Raw genomic sequence first — 16371 nt, 5'->3', positions numbered from 1 at the left:
AGGAGGAGGAGGAGGAGGAGGAGGAGGAGGAGGAGGAGGAGGAGGAGAAGGAGAAGAAGGAGGAGGAGGAGGAGGAGGAGGAGGAGGAGGAGGAGGAGAAGGAGAAGGAGAGGGAGAAGAAGAAGAAGGAGGAGGAGGAGGAGAAGGAGAAGGAGAAGGAGAAGGAGAAGGAGAAGAAGGAGAAGGAGAAGAAGAAGGAGGAGGAGGAGGAGGAGGAGAAGATGATGATGATGATGGTAATTTTGGATTTATATCCCCCTCTCTCCTGTAAGGAGACTCAAACGGGTTTACAATCTCCTTTCCCTTCCCCTCTCCCCACAACAAACATCCTGTGAGATGGGTGTGGCTGAGAGAGCTCCAAAGAACTGTGACCAGCCCAAGGTTACCCAGCTGGCGTGTCCAGTTCACCAAATAAGCCTCCACAGCTCAAGTGGCAGAGCAGGGAATCAAACCCAGTTCTCCAGATTAGAGTGCACCTGCTCTTAACCACTATGCCATGCTGGACAAGGCCTGAACCTGGGACCTTCTCTATGCCAAGCAGATGTTCTCCCTCTAAGCCTCAGCTTCTCAGCCAAGCCTACTGAGGTAGAACTAGGGAGGGGGGTGACACAGGCGTGCTCCTTGCCAGATCTCCTGCGACAGCATGTGAAATGGTTTGCAGTACTGGCACTCAGCCACCCATTTCCTTATTGCGCATGTGTGGGTTCCATAGCGTAAGCATGCACATTAAGGAGGACATGGATTTGGGCAGATGGTTTTCTTTTAGCCCTGAATTTTAGCTTCTGCACAAAAGAATTCTGGTAACTGCCCCAGATGCTTCATTTATGCAGTGGCGTAGTGCCAACGGGGCAGGGCGGGGTGCGACGCCCCGGGCTTGTGTGGCGGTGTGGCCAGGGCGTTCCGGGGTGGGCGGGTGTGTGGCAGGGGTGCCGGGCACAGTTCGCCCTCGCTCCGCCCCTGCATTTGTGATAAATGATTCATCCTAGACTGTAGGACTGAGTTACTTGCATGTGATTGCACAACATACTGCCTTATACTGAGCAAATATTGATTAATCAAGGTCAGCATTTCTTGCTCAGACTAGCAGCCGCTCTCCAGGATCTCAGGTTGAAGTCTTTCAGATCACCTACTACCTTTCTGGAGATATTGGGGATTGAGACTTTCGGCATGCCATGCAGACTCTCTGCCACTAAACCATGGCTCCTCCACTTACATATTAACCTTACAAATAACCTGTTGCACTCTCACCTATCACAGGGAAGAATAGGTAACTGGATAAGATATACCTAGTTCAGTGGTGGCAAACCTATGGCACGGTTGTCAGAGGTGGCACTCAGAGCCCTCTCTGTGGGGACGCACAAACAGAGTGCCCCCCCACATCTAGGCTGGCGTGGGCCACTGGGCTCGATTATTAGCATTAAACCTAAGACCTAGTTTTGGGGAAGCAGTGTAGGAAACCCTGTTAAGCGCTGTTAAATCCCACTGATTTTCATGTGAAGAACTGAAGCGCGATCCTTTACCTGGGAGTAAGCTCAGTTGCTGGCAATGGGGCTTCCTTCTGAGTAAACCCTCCTAGGGTCGTGATTCACCAGTTGGAAGAGTTGCACGGTTGCTTCAAAGCAAAGCCACCAACTACCACCAAGCTTACTCCCGAGTAACGCACGCCTCTGAGCCAACCGTTTTTTCTAAACTAAAACCTCAGTATTCAGGTTAAATTGTCATGTTGGCACTTCGCGATAAATAAGTGGGTTTTGGGTTGCAATTTGGGCACTTGGTCTCGAAAAGGTTCGCCATCACTGACCTAGTTGGTCAGTACACAGTGTTATGTCTCAGATGGAAATTACCCTGTCCTGCATTGGTTACCAGCTCTATAACAGCAAGCTAAGTACTTCCTGTTCAGCTCATAGAGTGGCATAGAAGAAGAAGAAGAAGAAGAAGAAGAAGAAGAAGAAGAAGAAGAAGAAGAAGAAGAAGAAGAAGAAGAAGAAGAAGAGGAGGAGGAGGAGGAGGAGGAGGAGGAGTTTGGATTTATATCCCCCCTTTCTCTCCTGCAGGAGACTCAAAGGAGCTTACAATCTCCTTGCCCTTCCCCCCTCATAACAAACACCCTGTGAGGTAGGTGGGGCTGAGAGAGCTCCGAGAAGCTGTGACTAGCCCAAGGTCACCCAGCTGGCATGTGCGGGAGTGCACAGGCTAATCTGAATCCCCCAGGTAAGCCTCCACAGCTCAGGCGGCAGAGCTGGGAATCAAACCCGGTTCCTCCAGATTAGATACACGAGCTCTTAACCTCCTACGCCACTGCTGCTCACAGTCTGTAAGCATTTGGAAGGGAATAATATGATCACCGAAAATCAGCCTGGGTTTCTCAAAAACAAGTCATGCCAGACTAATCTTATCTCTTTTTTTGATAGAGTGACAAACTTGATAGATGAGGGGAATGCTGTGGGCATAGGATATCTTGATTTTAGTAAGGCCTCTGGCAAGGTGCCTCATGATAGTCTAGCAAGTAAGCTGGAAAGGTGTGGAGGTTTTTAAACAGAGGCTGATCCTATGTCGGAAGTGCTTTGGTTGTGTGTTCCTGCATGGCAGGCGGTTGGACTTGATGGCCCTTGTGGTCCCTTCCAACTCTATGATTCTATGGTACTTTGCGAGAGACTAAGCGCCTTACTAGGGCAGGAAAGCAGTATGGTCTAGCCCAGTGGTTCTCAACCTTCCTAATACCGTGACCCTTTAATACAGTTCCTCATGTTGTGGTGACCCCCAACCCTTACATTTATCCATTTTACAGATGGAGAACACTGATGCAGAGAGTCTTAGGCGACCCCTGTGGAAGAGTTGTTCGACCCCCAAAGTGGTCGCGACCCACAGGTTGAAAATCGCTGGTCTAGCCGGAGCTCATCCACATCACAGACGTGAAATGAGCTTGGTGCTCAGAAGGGAAACTTTCTAGGCCAGTGATGGCAAACCTTTTCGAGACCGAGTGCCCAAACTGCAACCCACAACCCACTTATTTATCACAAAGTGCCAACACGGCAATTTAACCTGAATGCTGAGGTTTTAGTTTAGAAAAAAACGGTTTGCTCCGAGGCATGCGTTACTCAGGAATAAGCTTGGTGAAGCAACTGTGCAATGCTTCAAATGGGTGAATCACAATCCTAGGAGGGTTTACTCAGAAGCAAGCTCTATTGCCAGCAACCGAGCTTACTCCAAGGTAAAGGATCATGCCCAGGCCAGCCTAGATGTGTGTGTGGGGTGGTGGTGGTGGTGATTTTCCAACCCCTCCCACATGATGAACTCAGTGCACGAGTGCCCACAGAGAGGGCTCTGAGTGCCACCTCTGGCACCTGATGGCTGTGAGTGTACTATATGTCTGCCCACATGAATGCATGGTTTGCTTGTCCTATTTGTATCACGCATTGATATCTCTAGCTCACTCTTATGCGTGTGGAAGGGAAAGGAGTTTGTAAGGCCCTTTGAGTCTCCTTACAGGGCAGAAAGGAGGGTATAAATCCAAACTCTTTCTCTTCTACATACACCCACACGCATATATGTATATGTATGTGATGTGTATATAGTGGGCTTATGGGTGTCTCGATATAAACTGTGAACTGGATGTATATGTATGAAAAGTGTTGTGCGTTTCTACATACGTGGGGTGTTTCTAATGGAGGTTGTCGTTCTTGCAAAGGAGATGGAAATTGTAGGGACTTGAATGCAAATTTTAACTCCTGGGATGCAAGATCACGAGAAGTTCTGTGAGGCCAAACCAGCAACCTACTTCCCGTAGAAATAGCTAGATGATTCCTGGAGAACTCAAAAGCAAGTAGCTCTTCTAGTATGATCCCCCTTGAGTTGAGGGCATAGGTGTCAAACTCGCGGCCCTCCAGATGTTATGGACTACAGTTCCCACCATCCCCTGCCAGCACGATGCTGGCAGGGGATGATGGGAGCTGTAGTCCATAACATCTGGAGGGCCGCGAGTTTGACACCTGTGGTTTAGGGGAACACTGCTTCTGATCACAGAGGTTTCATTTAACCTCTGGCACCCGTGCCACAGGTTTGCCACCACTGTTCTAGGCAGGCTCCACGGTTCACTTGCTGTGGAAGCCCCTGGCTGGGTCCACCATAACTTGGCTGCGACTTGATGGCTCGTCACACACATGCAGGCACCTTTCTATAAACTATGTAGCAAGAGGCTGGAGGTTAGGAAGGACGGTAAACCCAAGGTCTGTCAGATCTCCAAATGCCTGCCCCCGAGGCTTTGTCCCTGAAGTGACGGTGCTCCGGCGTGACCTCCAACGTGAGAACCCTTGATGAGATCAGCATGTACTGACTGCGGTGTGGTCACCGTGCCGTAGAAAGCCTTTTTTTATACTCGACTAGTGCTGCACTATTTGCAGCTGAGAATCTTGGCACGGGATTCATTAGAGCGAGGCTGTCATCAGGAAAATACACAGGCGCATCCATTCTTTTCGCCATCTGTTCCCATGTCCTTGCTTTGAGCATTACAGGCTGTGCTGGAATCCGGGCTGAATTAGGCTGTTTTGCCAAAAGCTCAGAGTTGACTGACTGCCAGAAATAATCCTTTGTGGATGGATTAGTAAACAAGGTTTCCAGATTGGGAAATTCTTGGAGATATGGAATGTGGCCTGCAGTGGGCAGAGACCTCAGCAGAGAATAGTGCTATAGGAGCAGCAGTGGCGTAGAGGTTTATTTATTTTATTTTTATTTATTATTGGATTTTTATACCGCCCTCCCCCGAAGGCAGGTGCATTGTAATCTGGAGGAACCAGGTTTGATTCCCCGCTCTGCCGCTTGAGCTGTGGAGGCTTATCTGGGGAATTCACATTAGCCTGAGCACTCCTGTTACCCACTGCCCAGGTAACAGGAAAAGTGATTTCTCAGAGTGATTTCAGCTCTGGCAGTGAACAGGGAGACAACAGGAGCCAGGGATTTCTTCGAAAGCAAGTGGATTCTTTATTGTGCATCAAAGGGCTCTCCAAAGCAGGACCGCATCCCTGGCTGTGCTTCGGCCCCTTTTATACATTTCCCCAGTAACCCAGGAAAAGGGGTGTAGGGCAGTCCCACCCCCATAGTGCAAAACCAGGAAGGGGGCGGCCGACTTCCATCTAATACAGATAAATTATCCTAAAACACCAAAAGGAGAAAGCAGTCCTTTTGCAAATGCTGATGAGATCAAATCCCAGAAGAAAAGGTTGCACCTTTTGCCTGAGGTGCTTCCTTGAGAGTGTTAGACTAATAAAAGTTTAAATGAATCCAATGAATTCCTGGATCCTGAAAGTAAGAATGCGAACAGTCCAATGAGCTTCTGGATCCTGAGAGTAAAACTTCAAATAGTCCAATAACAAAACAGGGTGACATCTTCCAACAGTCAGTCCACACCCTGAGTCCATCCTTTGTAAGTCAAAAGGTCCTTTTGTTGGTGATGATGGGATTACCTGAGGGGCTGGCTGCTGATGAATCCAGGTCCAACCCCTGCTGAGGAGGAAATACTAGCACAGAAAATAATCCTATACTATTTCTCAAATGAATACATAAAACACATACAAAAATACTACTTAAAAGCATAAAGGATCTATGCTAATATATTCATCAAATTCTATCTAGAGAAAACCTATCGATATAATACCTAAGAATCTACACCATAGCTAAGAGGGTGCCTTTAAACCAAAGCTGAGAAGTTTCAATACATTATTATAAACTCCAAAGAATCTACAACGTGACTAAATCCTTCAAACTGTATCATACATTATAGAAATGGGATGAAAGTTCTATCTAGGTTACATGCAGGGGTTCATACTTAAGAGTTTACACAATCCTTATTCTAAAAGGGAGTTTGCAAACAGTTAAAGGGGAATCATAAACCTTACACATTCTTTATTCACACAAAAACGTATCTTGAGGCTCAGCCAGGCATATTCTATATTGAATCGATTTCTGGGAATCCATGGGTAACACTCCCACACATGCCTGCTGGGTGACCTTGGGCTAGTCACAGCTTTTCGGAGCTCTCTCAGCCCCACTCACCTCACAAGGTGTTTGTTGTGAGGCGGGGAGGGCAAGGAGATTGTAAGCCCCTTTGAGTCTCCCACAGGAGAGAAAGGGGGGATATATATCCAAACTCTTCTTCTATAGAGTCCACACTCCAAAGCAGCAATTTTCTTGGGGGTGGGGCGTGGGGTGCTCCCTGTATTCTGGAGGTCAGTGGTAATTTCTAGAGATCTCCAGGTCATACCTGCAGGTTGACAGCCCTATTGCTAAATATTGACCAAGTATTGAAACATTATGCTATTAGGAAGGTAAACACAAAACAGGTGTTTTTTTAATGCTAAGTATAAAGCTACTCTTGGCTGGAAAACTCCATTTTCCACTTTACTCTGAGAAATAGTAGTAAGTAAATTATAACACCTCTGGGAGGAGGTTGAAGTTTTCTGGACAAGTGCCGTTTTTGCCAATAACATGTTAATATTGCAAGCATTCATTAATGCAGCCCTCAGTGGAGGTATACCGTTCAGGCAGTGCAACCAGGGGAGGGGAGCTGCACCATAGCTGCTATAGCATCTATGTGATGCGCCACCACGCCACTCCCTGGCGCCATAATTGCTACTTTCAGTGGCATAAGAAGCATTTACGTGAGTGCCAGGGACAACCCACCGCCTTGGTGCGTTCATGCCCTGCCCTCAGATTGTGTTTTAAGTCGGCTGGAGCCAATGGGCGTAGAAAGGTATCATTCTGTTTACATTCTGCATCTCAGTATCTAACGGGGACTAAAAGCGGCTCACAACATGAGGAGCTCCATTTAATTCCAAGAATTCACAACCTCAGGTTATTCCATTTGAATCAGGCTTTCATTTGAAACAAACCCAGCTGAAAGGAAGTTAGATTAGAGTTGGCCTAGAACAGGGGTGGCCAACCTATGGCGCTCCAGATGTTCATGGACTACAATCCCCATCAGCTCCTGCCAGCAGGAACATCTGGAGCGCCATAGGTTGGCCACCCCTGGCCTAGAACTAGTGGACATGGTAGGGACATGGTAGGGATTAGATATCCCTTCCAACTTGTTATTTTTCCCCTGCAACCCACCACCCTTTATACCTGTACAATTGTTGGTTTGCAGAGATAAAACGCAGTTCCAACTGGGTTGCCCATTCTGAGTAGGGAAGTTCCTGGAAGTATGAGGGCGTAGTCTGGGGAGGGCCCTCAGTGCATTATATCGTCATACAGTTCACCCCCTAAAGCAGCCATTTCCTCCAGATCAGTTGTAATTTTGGGAGATCTCCCGACCCCACCTAGAAGTTGGCATCCTTCCAGCCTCGTTTCCAAGGAGTTGGGTATAAGGCAGGGATCTTCAAACTATGGCCCTCCAGATGTTCATAGACTACAATTCCCATGAGCCCTACCACTTGGCCATGCTGGCAGGGGCTGATGGGAATTGTAGTCCATGAACATCTGGAGGGTCATAGTTTGAAGACCCCTGGTATAAGAACACAAGAGCCTTCGAATTTAGAGAACTTTTCTTCCCCCCCCCCCTCCCCGCCCAAGTGGTGAAGATCTCAAGGAGAAGAGAACAGGAGAAATCAACACTGGTGTCTTTGAAAATAAAAAAAATATTTACAACATCAGTGAAGCAGGAATGACTTATTAGGGTTTAAAAAAGATCTCAAGCGCTGATCTTTTTCATTTTTTTCTTTCTTTTTTTCATTTTTGCTTTGTGGTATCGTCCGACAGCCCGTGTCGTGCCGGATCAAACCATTACACTCGTGGAGGAGACAAAATATGGACCTTTCCCTCGTCAGTTATTCCCCGCAAATCCGTCATGTATAACGAATGGAGGGTTTTTGTGGGGGGAGGGGCTCGGTTTTGAAACTAGCACGTTCATCGTTCATTACATCGCAATTTTCTATTTGGTTCTTAATGGTCTCGCCCTCCATTCTTCTCCTGATAAAGCCACTCGGGCGAGCCGATTTGGGGATTGGGAAGAGAACCGTGGCTGAGGTCGCTGAGCTTTCCCTAAATGCCATTTTTGAGTCTTGTGAAACACTTGAAGCGCCACGTTAACAGGGGTTTTGCCGCAATGTCTAACGTTTGGCTGACGAGACAAAAGTGCTGACCCGAACCCTCCCCCCGAAAAATCAAAATGGTATCGCCTAAGCCGGCCATGGCGGGTGCGTGCGTCTGGCGATAGTTAAGAAGGGCGATCAGTTGAGCTAAGCCTAGGGAAGGCGGGGGGACAGGGTAGAATGTACCATCATAGTACTGGGGAAGTAGAATAAGCTGCCTCACAGTATATACTGAGCGTCTCCGGTGATCTCAGTCACCCTTATTTCAAAAGATCCGAATATAGTCAACTTTGGGTCATACACCGGGGAAGGCGTTAAAATTTTTTATCGACGGACTGTCTCCCCCGCCATTTCGGAAAATGATAACGCTGGGGTACTACCAAGTGAAATGAAAGGGGGAGACCTTTTAGGAATCTCTCGCCGAAGAATGAAGCTAAATCTTTACGACAGTTAGTGCGGGGTTGCCCTCACCCCCATTACTGTCCTTTTCCCCCTCAGTCGCCTAATGGAAAAACCTCGCGGCTCGCGGGCCAAGAGTTCGGCCACCCCTTCGCCGTGTGAGGAATGGAATGCCCCGAGGGGGAGGGGCCTAGTGAAGCCCTGCCAGGAGGTTGGCTTTGGCCAGTCGCAGGGTGGGAGGCGGCCAGGTCGGGGGTGGGGGCCCGTTCTGCGCAGCTGGGAGGGCGGAGCTGAACGAGCCCCGGGCCTGAGGGGTGATCATGGGCGGCTGAGGGGAGTCGCGTCCAGAGGCGGCCCGTGCGGGCGGCCATGGCCGAGGATTACTGGGACTCGCCATAGCAGAAGCCGCTGCCCAGGTAAGAAGAGACGCTCCCTCGTTTACCCTGGGTGGGAGACGGGATCCACTGTGACCTTTGACCCCTGTCAGGAGCCTTCCTCCCCGGGGATCATCCCTGCCTTTTTCACTGGATCACTCTCGCTGATCCAGCAAGAGCTCCGCTTTGACCTCTCCTTCACCCTCTTTCTGGCCCTGAGTCCTTGCAGTTGCTCGGGGCTTGCCTCTCTCTCCTCATCACAATAGATCCCCTCCTCCGATCACAACAGATCCCCTCTTCCCCATTAGATGTTAGAAGCGGCTTCACGCCCCGCTTCTTCCTTTCCCTTCTTCCTACCTTCTTTCCCCCTCGGAAATCCCCTTCCTGCCTATTTTTCTCCCCACTGGGCTCAAAGAAGATGGCGATTAGTTTCGGGGTATCGCTGGTGATCTCTTATCGCTTCTTAATTCATTGGTGATCTCGGAATCCTTCAAAAAAAAAAACCCGCCCCCTTGCAGGGATCCTCTGACTCTGCGCTTGTTTCAAAGGTAGGCTCCATCCTTGCGGCTGGAACGAGGGGGAGTGGTGTTGTGCTTAAGATCCTGGGATCTTTGCCTTTTCTCCCCTCGGCCATGAATCCAGTTTGTAGAGTTGCATTTATTAGAGCTGCATGTATTAGGGTTTAGCTGCTGCACCCTGAAGGCTCCCTGCGCAGCCTTTCTTCTTGCCCCAGGCGGTTCCCTGGATTCGACCTGGGAAGGACCTTAAAGCCGGGCAGTCCTCCTTTTGCCCCACGGCTGCCTGTATGGCCCGCCCCCTCTGCATTTGTGGGGGGGGGGGGCTTTAAACGCCCTGTGGCTTGGCTTAGATGTGGCTGGACGTCTTTCCTGTCAAGTATGGTCTTGCTTTGCTTTTGTGCTCAGTCTGTGACTGCCTCCCCCCCTCCCCCAAGGACTACTTCTCTTGGGGGATGGATTGGTTGGCCTTTCCCCTATATGTAGCCCCATGCACAGGTAAGTGACTCTGTCCATCTGAGCACTTGGAACGATCCCTTGGTGGGTGTGGGGTGCGCATCGGTCATCACAGCATGGGGATATTTATTAGGGGAGAAGGGTCTAGTGCACCTCTTTCTTTCTTCCCTCTCTTTGTGAAGGGTTGTGGGGTTAGCATATGGGCAGAGGGCATGACATGGGTCCAGTGTGTCCTGGGGGGGGGGGGGCTTCCAGGGAGAGAAAGAGGCTGAGCCAGCAGAGAAGCCGCAGTGAGCGTCCATGGGGGATTCTTTGCATCTCTGTTCAGGAATTCCAGCTGCTGTTCCCTTCTTTCCTCCACCCCATGAGGGAAGGGAGTTCATTGGCTCACTTTCTGCCCTAGACTTGATGCTATCACCTGCCTCTTTGCCAGCCTGATGATGTAATTGGGGAGGGGGGGATCTTCCTCCCCCTGTCACACAACACTGTGTCTGTGTGTGACCAAGAATACACAGGTAGGCAAATCGCTCTGCTGATTCTGGCACGGGTTCAGGACTGTTGCGGGAAGCTGTGAGCAGGATGAGCCCCCCAGGGGTTTGGTGCAGAGCCCTGCTGGTGGGGGTAGATGATGGGGGGAAGGCAGGATCTTTGCTTTCTTCTCCCCTATGTACCCAACCCAAAGTTCCTGGCTTTGCTCCTTCGCCAACAGCTTAGCAGCCCCTGGACCTGATTGTCTGCACTCATTTGTCCATCTGATCCTTTGCCAATTGAATGTGTTTCTTTGAGGCCACAGAATATGCGGTATGTAGATTTGAGCTCGGATGGCACCTTTCGTCGTCACCCTGGATCCCTTTGCCTAGCTTTTGGCGCTCTGTGAAGTTGGCACCAGTGCCCAGTCCCTGCAGAGAAAGCGGCATCAACATCCTAGTAGGGGGAACTTGGCTGAAGTAGATGTTAATTTCTCTTTCTCCCTCTCTCCTGTGTCTCTGTGTCAAAATTATCAGGCTTGGATCTCAAGTCTTTGGAGAAAGTTTTATTATCCTCTTTGTCTGGCCTTTGGGGTCTGGTTACTCTGCATCTTGGACTGCTATAATTTACTCTAGTACTGAAGCGGCTTTAACAGGAATCAGACTAAAGAACCATTTAGTGCCACCCTTGACCTAGAATCAGGAATGTCCATTCTTTCCTTCAACTCACAGGGTCCAGAAAGCCAAATGCAGCAGCAAGAAAGTAGGAGAATTCCAGAATCTGTGTTCATGGCTCAAAACCAGAGAGTGACAGATAACTTAAGCAAGTGAGCCACGTTGCATATTTGTAGAGGAAGGCGCAGACAAGGACAAGTGTGGGGAGAAAGGTTGTCATTTTTCCGCTTTGTTATGTAGACTAGGCTAAAGGATGGTTGTTCGATTCTTCAAGCCAGCAGCTAAGTGAGGGGCTGAGCCCAGATCTTCCGGATCTCATACCAAACACTTAATTTTTTTGACTCAAGTTATTCTTGTTCTGTATTTACTTTGATGCACCAAGTGTGTTGTGATGTTTTTCATTAGCCTTTCCCATAATCATGTGAGAGTTCTTATTTCCTTTGGATACTGAGAATTAATAGGGAACTAAACCATAATCCCTCTAACTGTGGTAGGGAGTTGTGCAGAAATTCCCTACCACTGAGTGGCACTGAGCCTCCTGTGAGAATCCCCCCCTCCCCGTTTGTGGCCTCTCAATGGGCGCAACACCATTTCACGCCTGCGTGGCCACACAACTTACAGGGAACGCTGGCGTGAAAGTGTCTGACTAGTAGGGGTCTGTAACCTGTGGCTCTCCAAATGTTCATGGACTACAAAGCCAACTGGCCATGCTGGCAGGGGCTGATGGGATTTGTAGTCCATGAACATCTGGAGAGCCGCAGGTTGCAGACCCCGGACTAGGATCTGGGACACCCAGCTCCGAATCTCCCCTCTGTCACTGAAACTTGCTCTGCCACCTTGATCCAGTCACACCCTCTAAGCCTAACCTGCTTCACAGGGTTGTTGTGGGGATACAGTGGAGGAGGGGAGAATGTTGTACGTCACTTTGGGTACCCACTGAAGAGAAAGGGAGGGTATAAATGAAGTAAATACCAGAATAAAATTGCAGAGGATTGGGGTTGAGAGAATCATGTTTGTTGCCTTGAGATCCCTGGGGTGGAAATAAGAGTGGCTCAGAGATTCTAACCCTTAGTGAACCTCTAGGCATTTATTTTGAGCGGCATCACAAACTAGTTGCCGTTGGAGGTGGGACTGATTTCAGAATGGCTGCTATGGGGAAATGATGAAATGTTGACAGTTTTTGAGTTAAATGCCCTTCTGTGATGGATCAGATGTTTCCAAATGGGTACTCCCTACAGACCCAAAGGTGATTTCTTCCTGCTGACTTTGGATGTGTTTTTAAGGGTTTTAATATCACGTGCATATTTTGTTTTATTTATTATGTGTTGTAGTTATGCACTGTTTTGTTGTACACTGCCCAGAACCCTTGGGGGGCGGGTGGTTTATTAAATTGAATTAATAATAATAATGATGATGATGATGATGGAAGAATTTTAGGAGCGACAGTTTGCTTTGGGGAGGAAGCCAGTAGGTGCCCTCTGGTGGGCACCCACAAGCACCACAACTGGGAATCTCTCCACTGGATAGTGTCCCATTATTCCATAGGTGTCAAACTCGCGCCCCTCCAGATGTTATGGACTACAGTTCCCATCATCCCCTGCCAGCATGATGCAGAGGCACGCATGATGCTGGCAGGGGATGCCCAGAGGCACGCATGATGCTGGCAGGGGATGATGGGAACTGTAGTCCATAACATCTGGAGGGGCGCGAGTTTGACACCTGTGCATTATTCTATCACTTTTCTGAGGCTGTCCCTGTCGTAGATTTTCGAATCATGATTCAGATCTAGTACTATGTACATAAGTCCCTGCGTTCCGTAGTAACAAACATAGAATAACTGTTCCTCCCGCCCACATGCTCCCAAGTTCTGTGTTCTCCTTTAGAATCTCCACCATTGATGAGAACGGAAGCCTATTCTTTAAGTTCATTGACTGTGGCGATCATGGAGAGGTAAGACTGATTCAGGCGGCGGGTCTCTACGTGTGCCTCCTTAGGAGAAAGTCCTAAGGAACTCATTGGAATTCTAATTCAAACCAAGTTAGAACTGGGGTGTGATCCATGCTATGTGGCTTTGTTTGCCCTTCTGCTCTTGGGCATGCTGATTCTCACCTTTCCTGATTTCTGTTCTGGTGGTTAAGAAGGGACCCAGACGTAATTAGCGCTCAGTGCAGAATTAAGTATCCTGGTGATGCCAACTTGCGTTTTTAAGTTTTCTTAGTGAAGGATCAAGTTTCTAGTCCCTGTTTCTAGAAAGGTACTTTGAAAGGGTATAGGTAATGCCATGATGTGGATGGCCTCAGCTAGCCCAGTCTCATCAGATCTTAGAAGCTAAGCAGGGTCGGGTCAGCCCTGGTCAATACTTAGATGGTAGGCCACCAAGGAAGTCCAGGGCTGCTTCGCAGAAGCATTGGTGAACTACCTCTGAACATGGTGAACTACCTCTGGAGCAGCAGTGGCATAGGAAGTTAAGAGCTCATGTATCTAATCTGGAGGAACCGGGTTTGATTCCCAGCTCTGCCGCCTGAGCTGTGAAGGCTTATCTGGGGAATTCAGATTAGCCTGTACACTCCCACACACGCCAGCTGGGTGACCTTGGGCTACTCACAGTTCTTCAGAGCTTTCTCAGCCCCACCCACCTCACAGGGTGTTTGTGGTTGGGGGGCAGGGGAGGGAAAGAAGATTGTAAGCCCCTTTGAATCTCCTTACAGGAGAGAAAGGGGAGATATAAATCCAAACTCCTCCTCCTCCTCCTCCTCCTCTTCTTCTTCTTCTCCTCCTCCTCCTCCTCCTCCTCCTCTTCTTCTTCTTCTGTATGGTGTCACCTTAAGTCGGCTGTGACAATGGCCCTTTCGACTCCCAGTGTCAGGCAAAATCTCAGAAAAGTGAGTGGCCTAGGTAGGATTTTGAGAGGTCAGACAGCGGGAATGCTTGATTCTGTGCAGCTTCTTGGTCATCCACTGGATTAGCAGACTCGGAATTCAGTTATGTTAAATAAGCAACATACAGAGCAGAACTGCTAAATTTCCGTAACATATGGAGGCTTCATTTTTTCTTGGCACAGATTGCGGGACACCTTGGTGTGCAAGTTTGATATTATTTTTAGCACAAACAGCGCCGGTTATAATAGGATCTTTGTTTTGTGCATGCTAACGGTCTCTCTGTTGGCAGCTAGGACCCAACAGGAGCCTCCTGCTGTTCGGTATTTGCTTTGAGGGCAACAGTGGGGTGCAGGATTGCGCAGGTCACAGTTCCGACTGAAAAGATTTTTTTTCAGTTTTCTCTGCGGTCTTGCCAGCTCCTCTTGTGTTCTCATGGACGGGAATAATATAAAAGCCCAGAGGCACCTGTAAGGCTAATAGCATTTATTTCAGTATGAAATTTTGTAAGTCACAGATCGGTTCGGGTGTGTGAAAGGGAGATCATGCTAGGAATATTTATGGGGAAGGTTACGAGGGGGTATATGGAGCTGAGGTAGGGATGTTTGGTGTGAATTCCATCAGAAATTTTTTTCACAGGTAAATGCTCTGTAAAGGAAGAAGGAGGGTGGAAAGGTGAGGCATGAATCCCACCATAAATCAACAGAATTAGCATCTAGGGGTAATGGATGTTGCGGGAGGTCAGAGGTTCAGACATACAAGTGAAGGGATGGAGGGGGCTAGTTAGGATAGATAAAAGCTAGTCAAGAGGGGAGAAATCTAGTTACAGTGAAAATCAGCAGAACTTGGTACAGGGTTATAGTCTCATGGAAGGGCACCCTCAGTCCTCTAGACCATAGGTGTCAAATTTGCAACCCTCCAGATGTTATGGACTACAGTTCCCATCATCTCCTGCCAGCATCCATAACATCTGGAGGGCCACGAGTTTGACATCTGTGCTCTAGCGTTCTGCGTTCTCTGAGAAACTCTGCAATGTAAATTCCATTATCCATCAGTAAAGGCTTTAGATAGAAATGCAGACGTAGAAGGGACTTCAAGGGTCATCTAGGCGAACCCCCTCCACAGCGCAGGAACTTGACAACTACTCCGTCCTCCAGACCCCTGCTCTATGCCCAGGGAAAGGCACCAAGGATCCTTGGCTGGAGGAAAATTCCTTCCTGACCCAAAAGTGGGGATCAGCATTACACGGGGCATGTAAGAAAGGGCCCAAACAGAAAAGAATATAACACCCTGCTTAGCAAACCTCGATATTACAAAGTGCAAAATTGAATAGTGTGAAGGAGTGAATATAACAACAAATTATCCATTCGTACATACACCACATTCATACCAACAATTTGCAAACAGCTAGCAAACAACTTCTATCCCTCTGGCTAAATGCCAACTTAGAATATCTCTAACAAACAAACAAACAAACAAATAAATAACCACTCGAACTAGTTACAATAGAGGGGAAATTAGTAAATATATCAATAATTCAATACAAAAATGTTGTATCCAGTTCTCCTGGAATCTTCTTAAGAATCTTTTCAATGCCGTTGGAGATCTTCAGTTCCACCAGTGTCCTCGATTAGGATATTAGTTGTTTTTGGTTCATAAACGGTAGCCAATTGTCCCAAGTCAGCAATAATGTCCTCACATAACATGGGTCAGTAGATAGAACAAGCAATAGAGTTAGATACTCATTTCACTCTTTCACACTGTTAAATTGTGCACTTTGTAATATTGAGGTTTGCTAAGCAGGGTGTGGTATTCTTTTCTGTTTGGGCTTTCCACTGCTGCTAGCACTTTTGTTCATCATGTAAGAAAGGGCCACGAGAGCCGAGCCCTGGCTCATCATGACCTCCAAGCCCCTCCCCCCCGAGTTGCATATTAGCTGCCAGCCAGAAAGTGCGCCTCGGTGTACACTCTAACTCCCATCCCCTATCGACACACACATCTTCATTTTGATGAACCGAGCAGGAAGCTGGGAGAAGAGGCCTGCTCTGTTCCTTTCAGGTTGTAACAATCTGGTGGAACTACATTCTCCAGGGTCTCCTGGGAAATGTAGTTCCCACCCAGGTTGTTTGCAGTACCTGGAAGGGGAACACGAAGACAGGCAGGCCTCTTCTCAAGCCTGCTCCGCTTTGTGCTAAAGTGCAAGTGTGGGTAGCCACTGGGGAGGGGGGGGAATTTTCTTGCCCCCATGTGGACTCCAGTAAAAGCCGCGGCGCTTCTTGAAAGTGCGCATGGCCACCCCTTGTCCCCTGGTAGCCCCGCCACTGTCCCTCCCTCTCACAGTCTGCGTGAGTTCACAGAATCTGCCTTGTTTTCAGATGGCCATCTAACCTCTGCTTGAAAGCCTCCAAAGAAGGAGAGTCCACCACCTCCCGAGGAAGCCTGTTACAGTGACAAACACCTCTAGTGTCAAGACATTCTTCCTAATGTTTAGCTGGAAACTTTTGATTTACCGACAACTTGTTGGTTCT

General features: G+C 48.4%; 1 protein-coding gene across 1 annotated transcript in view; it reads left to right on the top strand.

Moving 5' to 3' along the window:
• The first annotated feature begins 8293 nt into the window (after positions 1-8293).
• Positions 8294-16371, top strand: part of LOC125427828 — a 49999-nt gene continuing 41921 nt past the window's right edge. The window contains exons 1-2 of the mRNA XM_048487384.1: positions 8294-8896; positions 12851-12917. Of these exons, the coding sequence (XP_048343341.1) occupies positions 8587-8896; positions 12851-12917 (377 nt within the window). The 5' untranslated portion in view covers positions 8294-8586. The remainder of the gene's footprint in view (positions 8897-12850; positions 12918-16371) is intronic.

This window comes from Sphaerodactylus townsendi, linkage group LG03, assembly GCF_021028975.2.
Source record: "Sphaerodactylus townsendi isolate TG3544 linkage group LG03, MPM_Stown_v2.3, whole genome shotgun sequence".
NCBI classification, from domain to species: Eukaryota; Metazoa; Chordata; class Lepidosauria; order Squamata; family Sphaerodactylidae; genus Sphaerodactylus; species Sphaerodactylus townsendi.
Note: the sequence above shows the minus strand (reverse complement) of the source record. Positions and strands in the feature narration are given on the sequence as shown.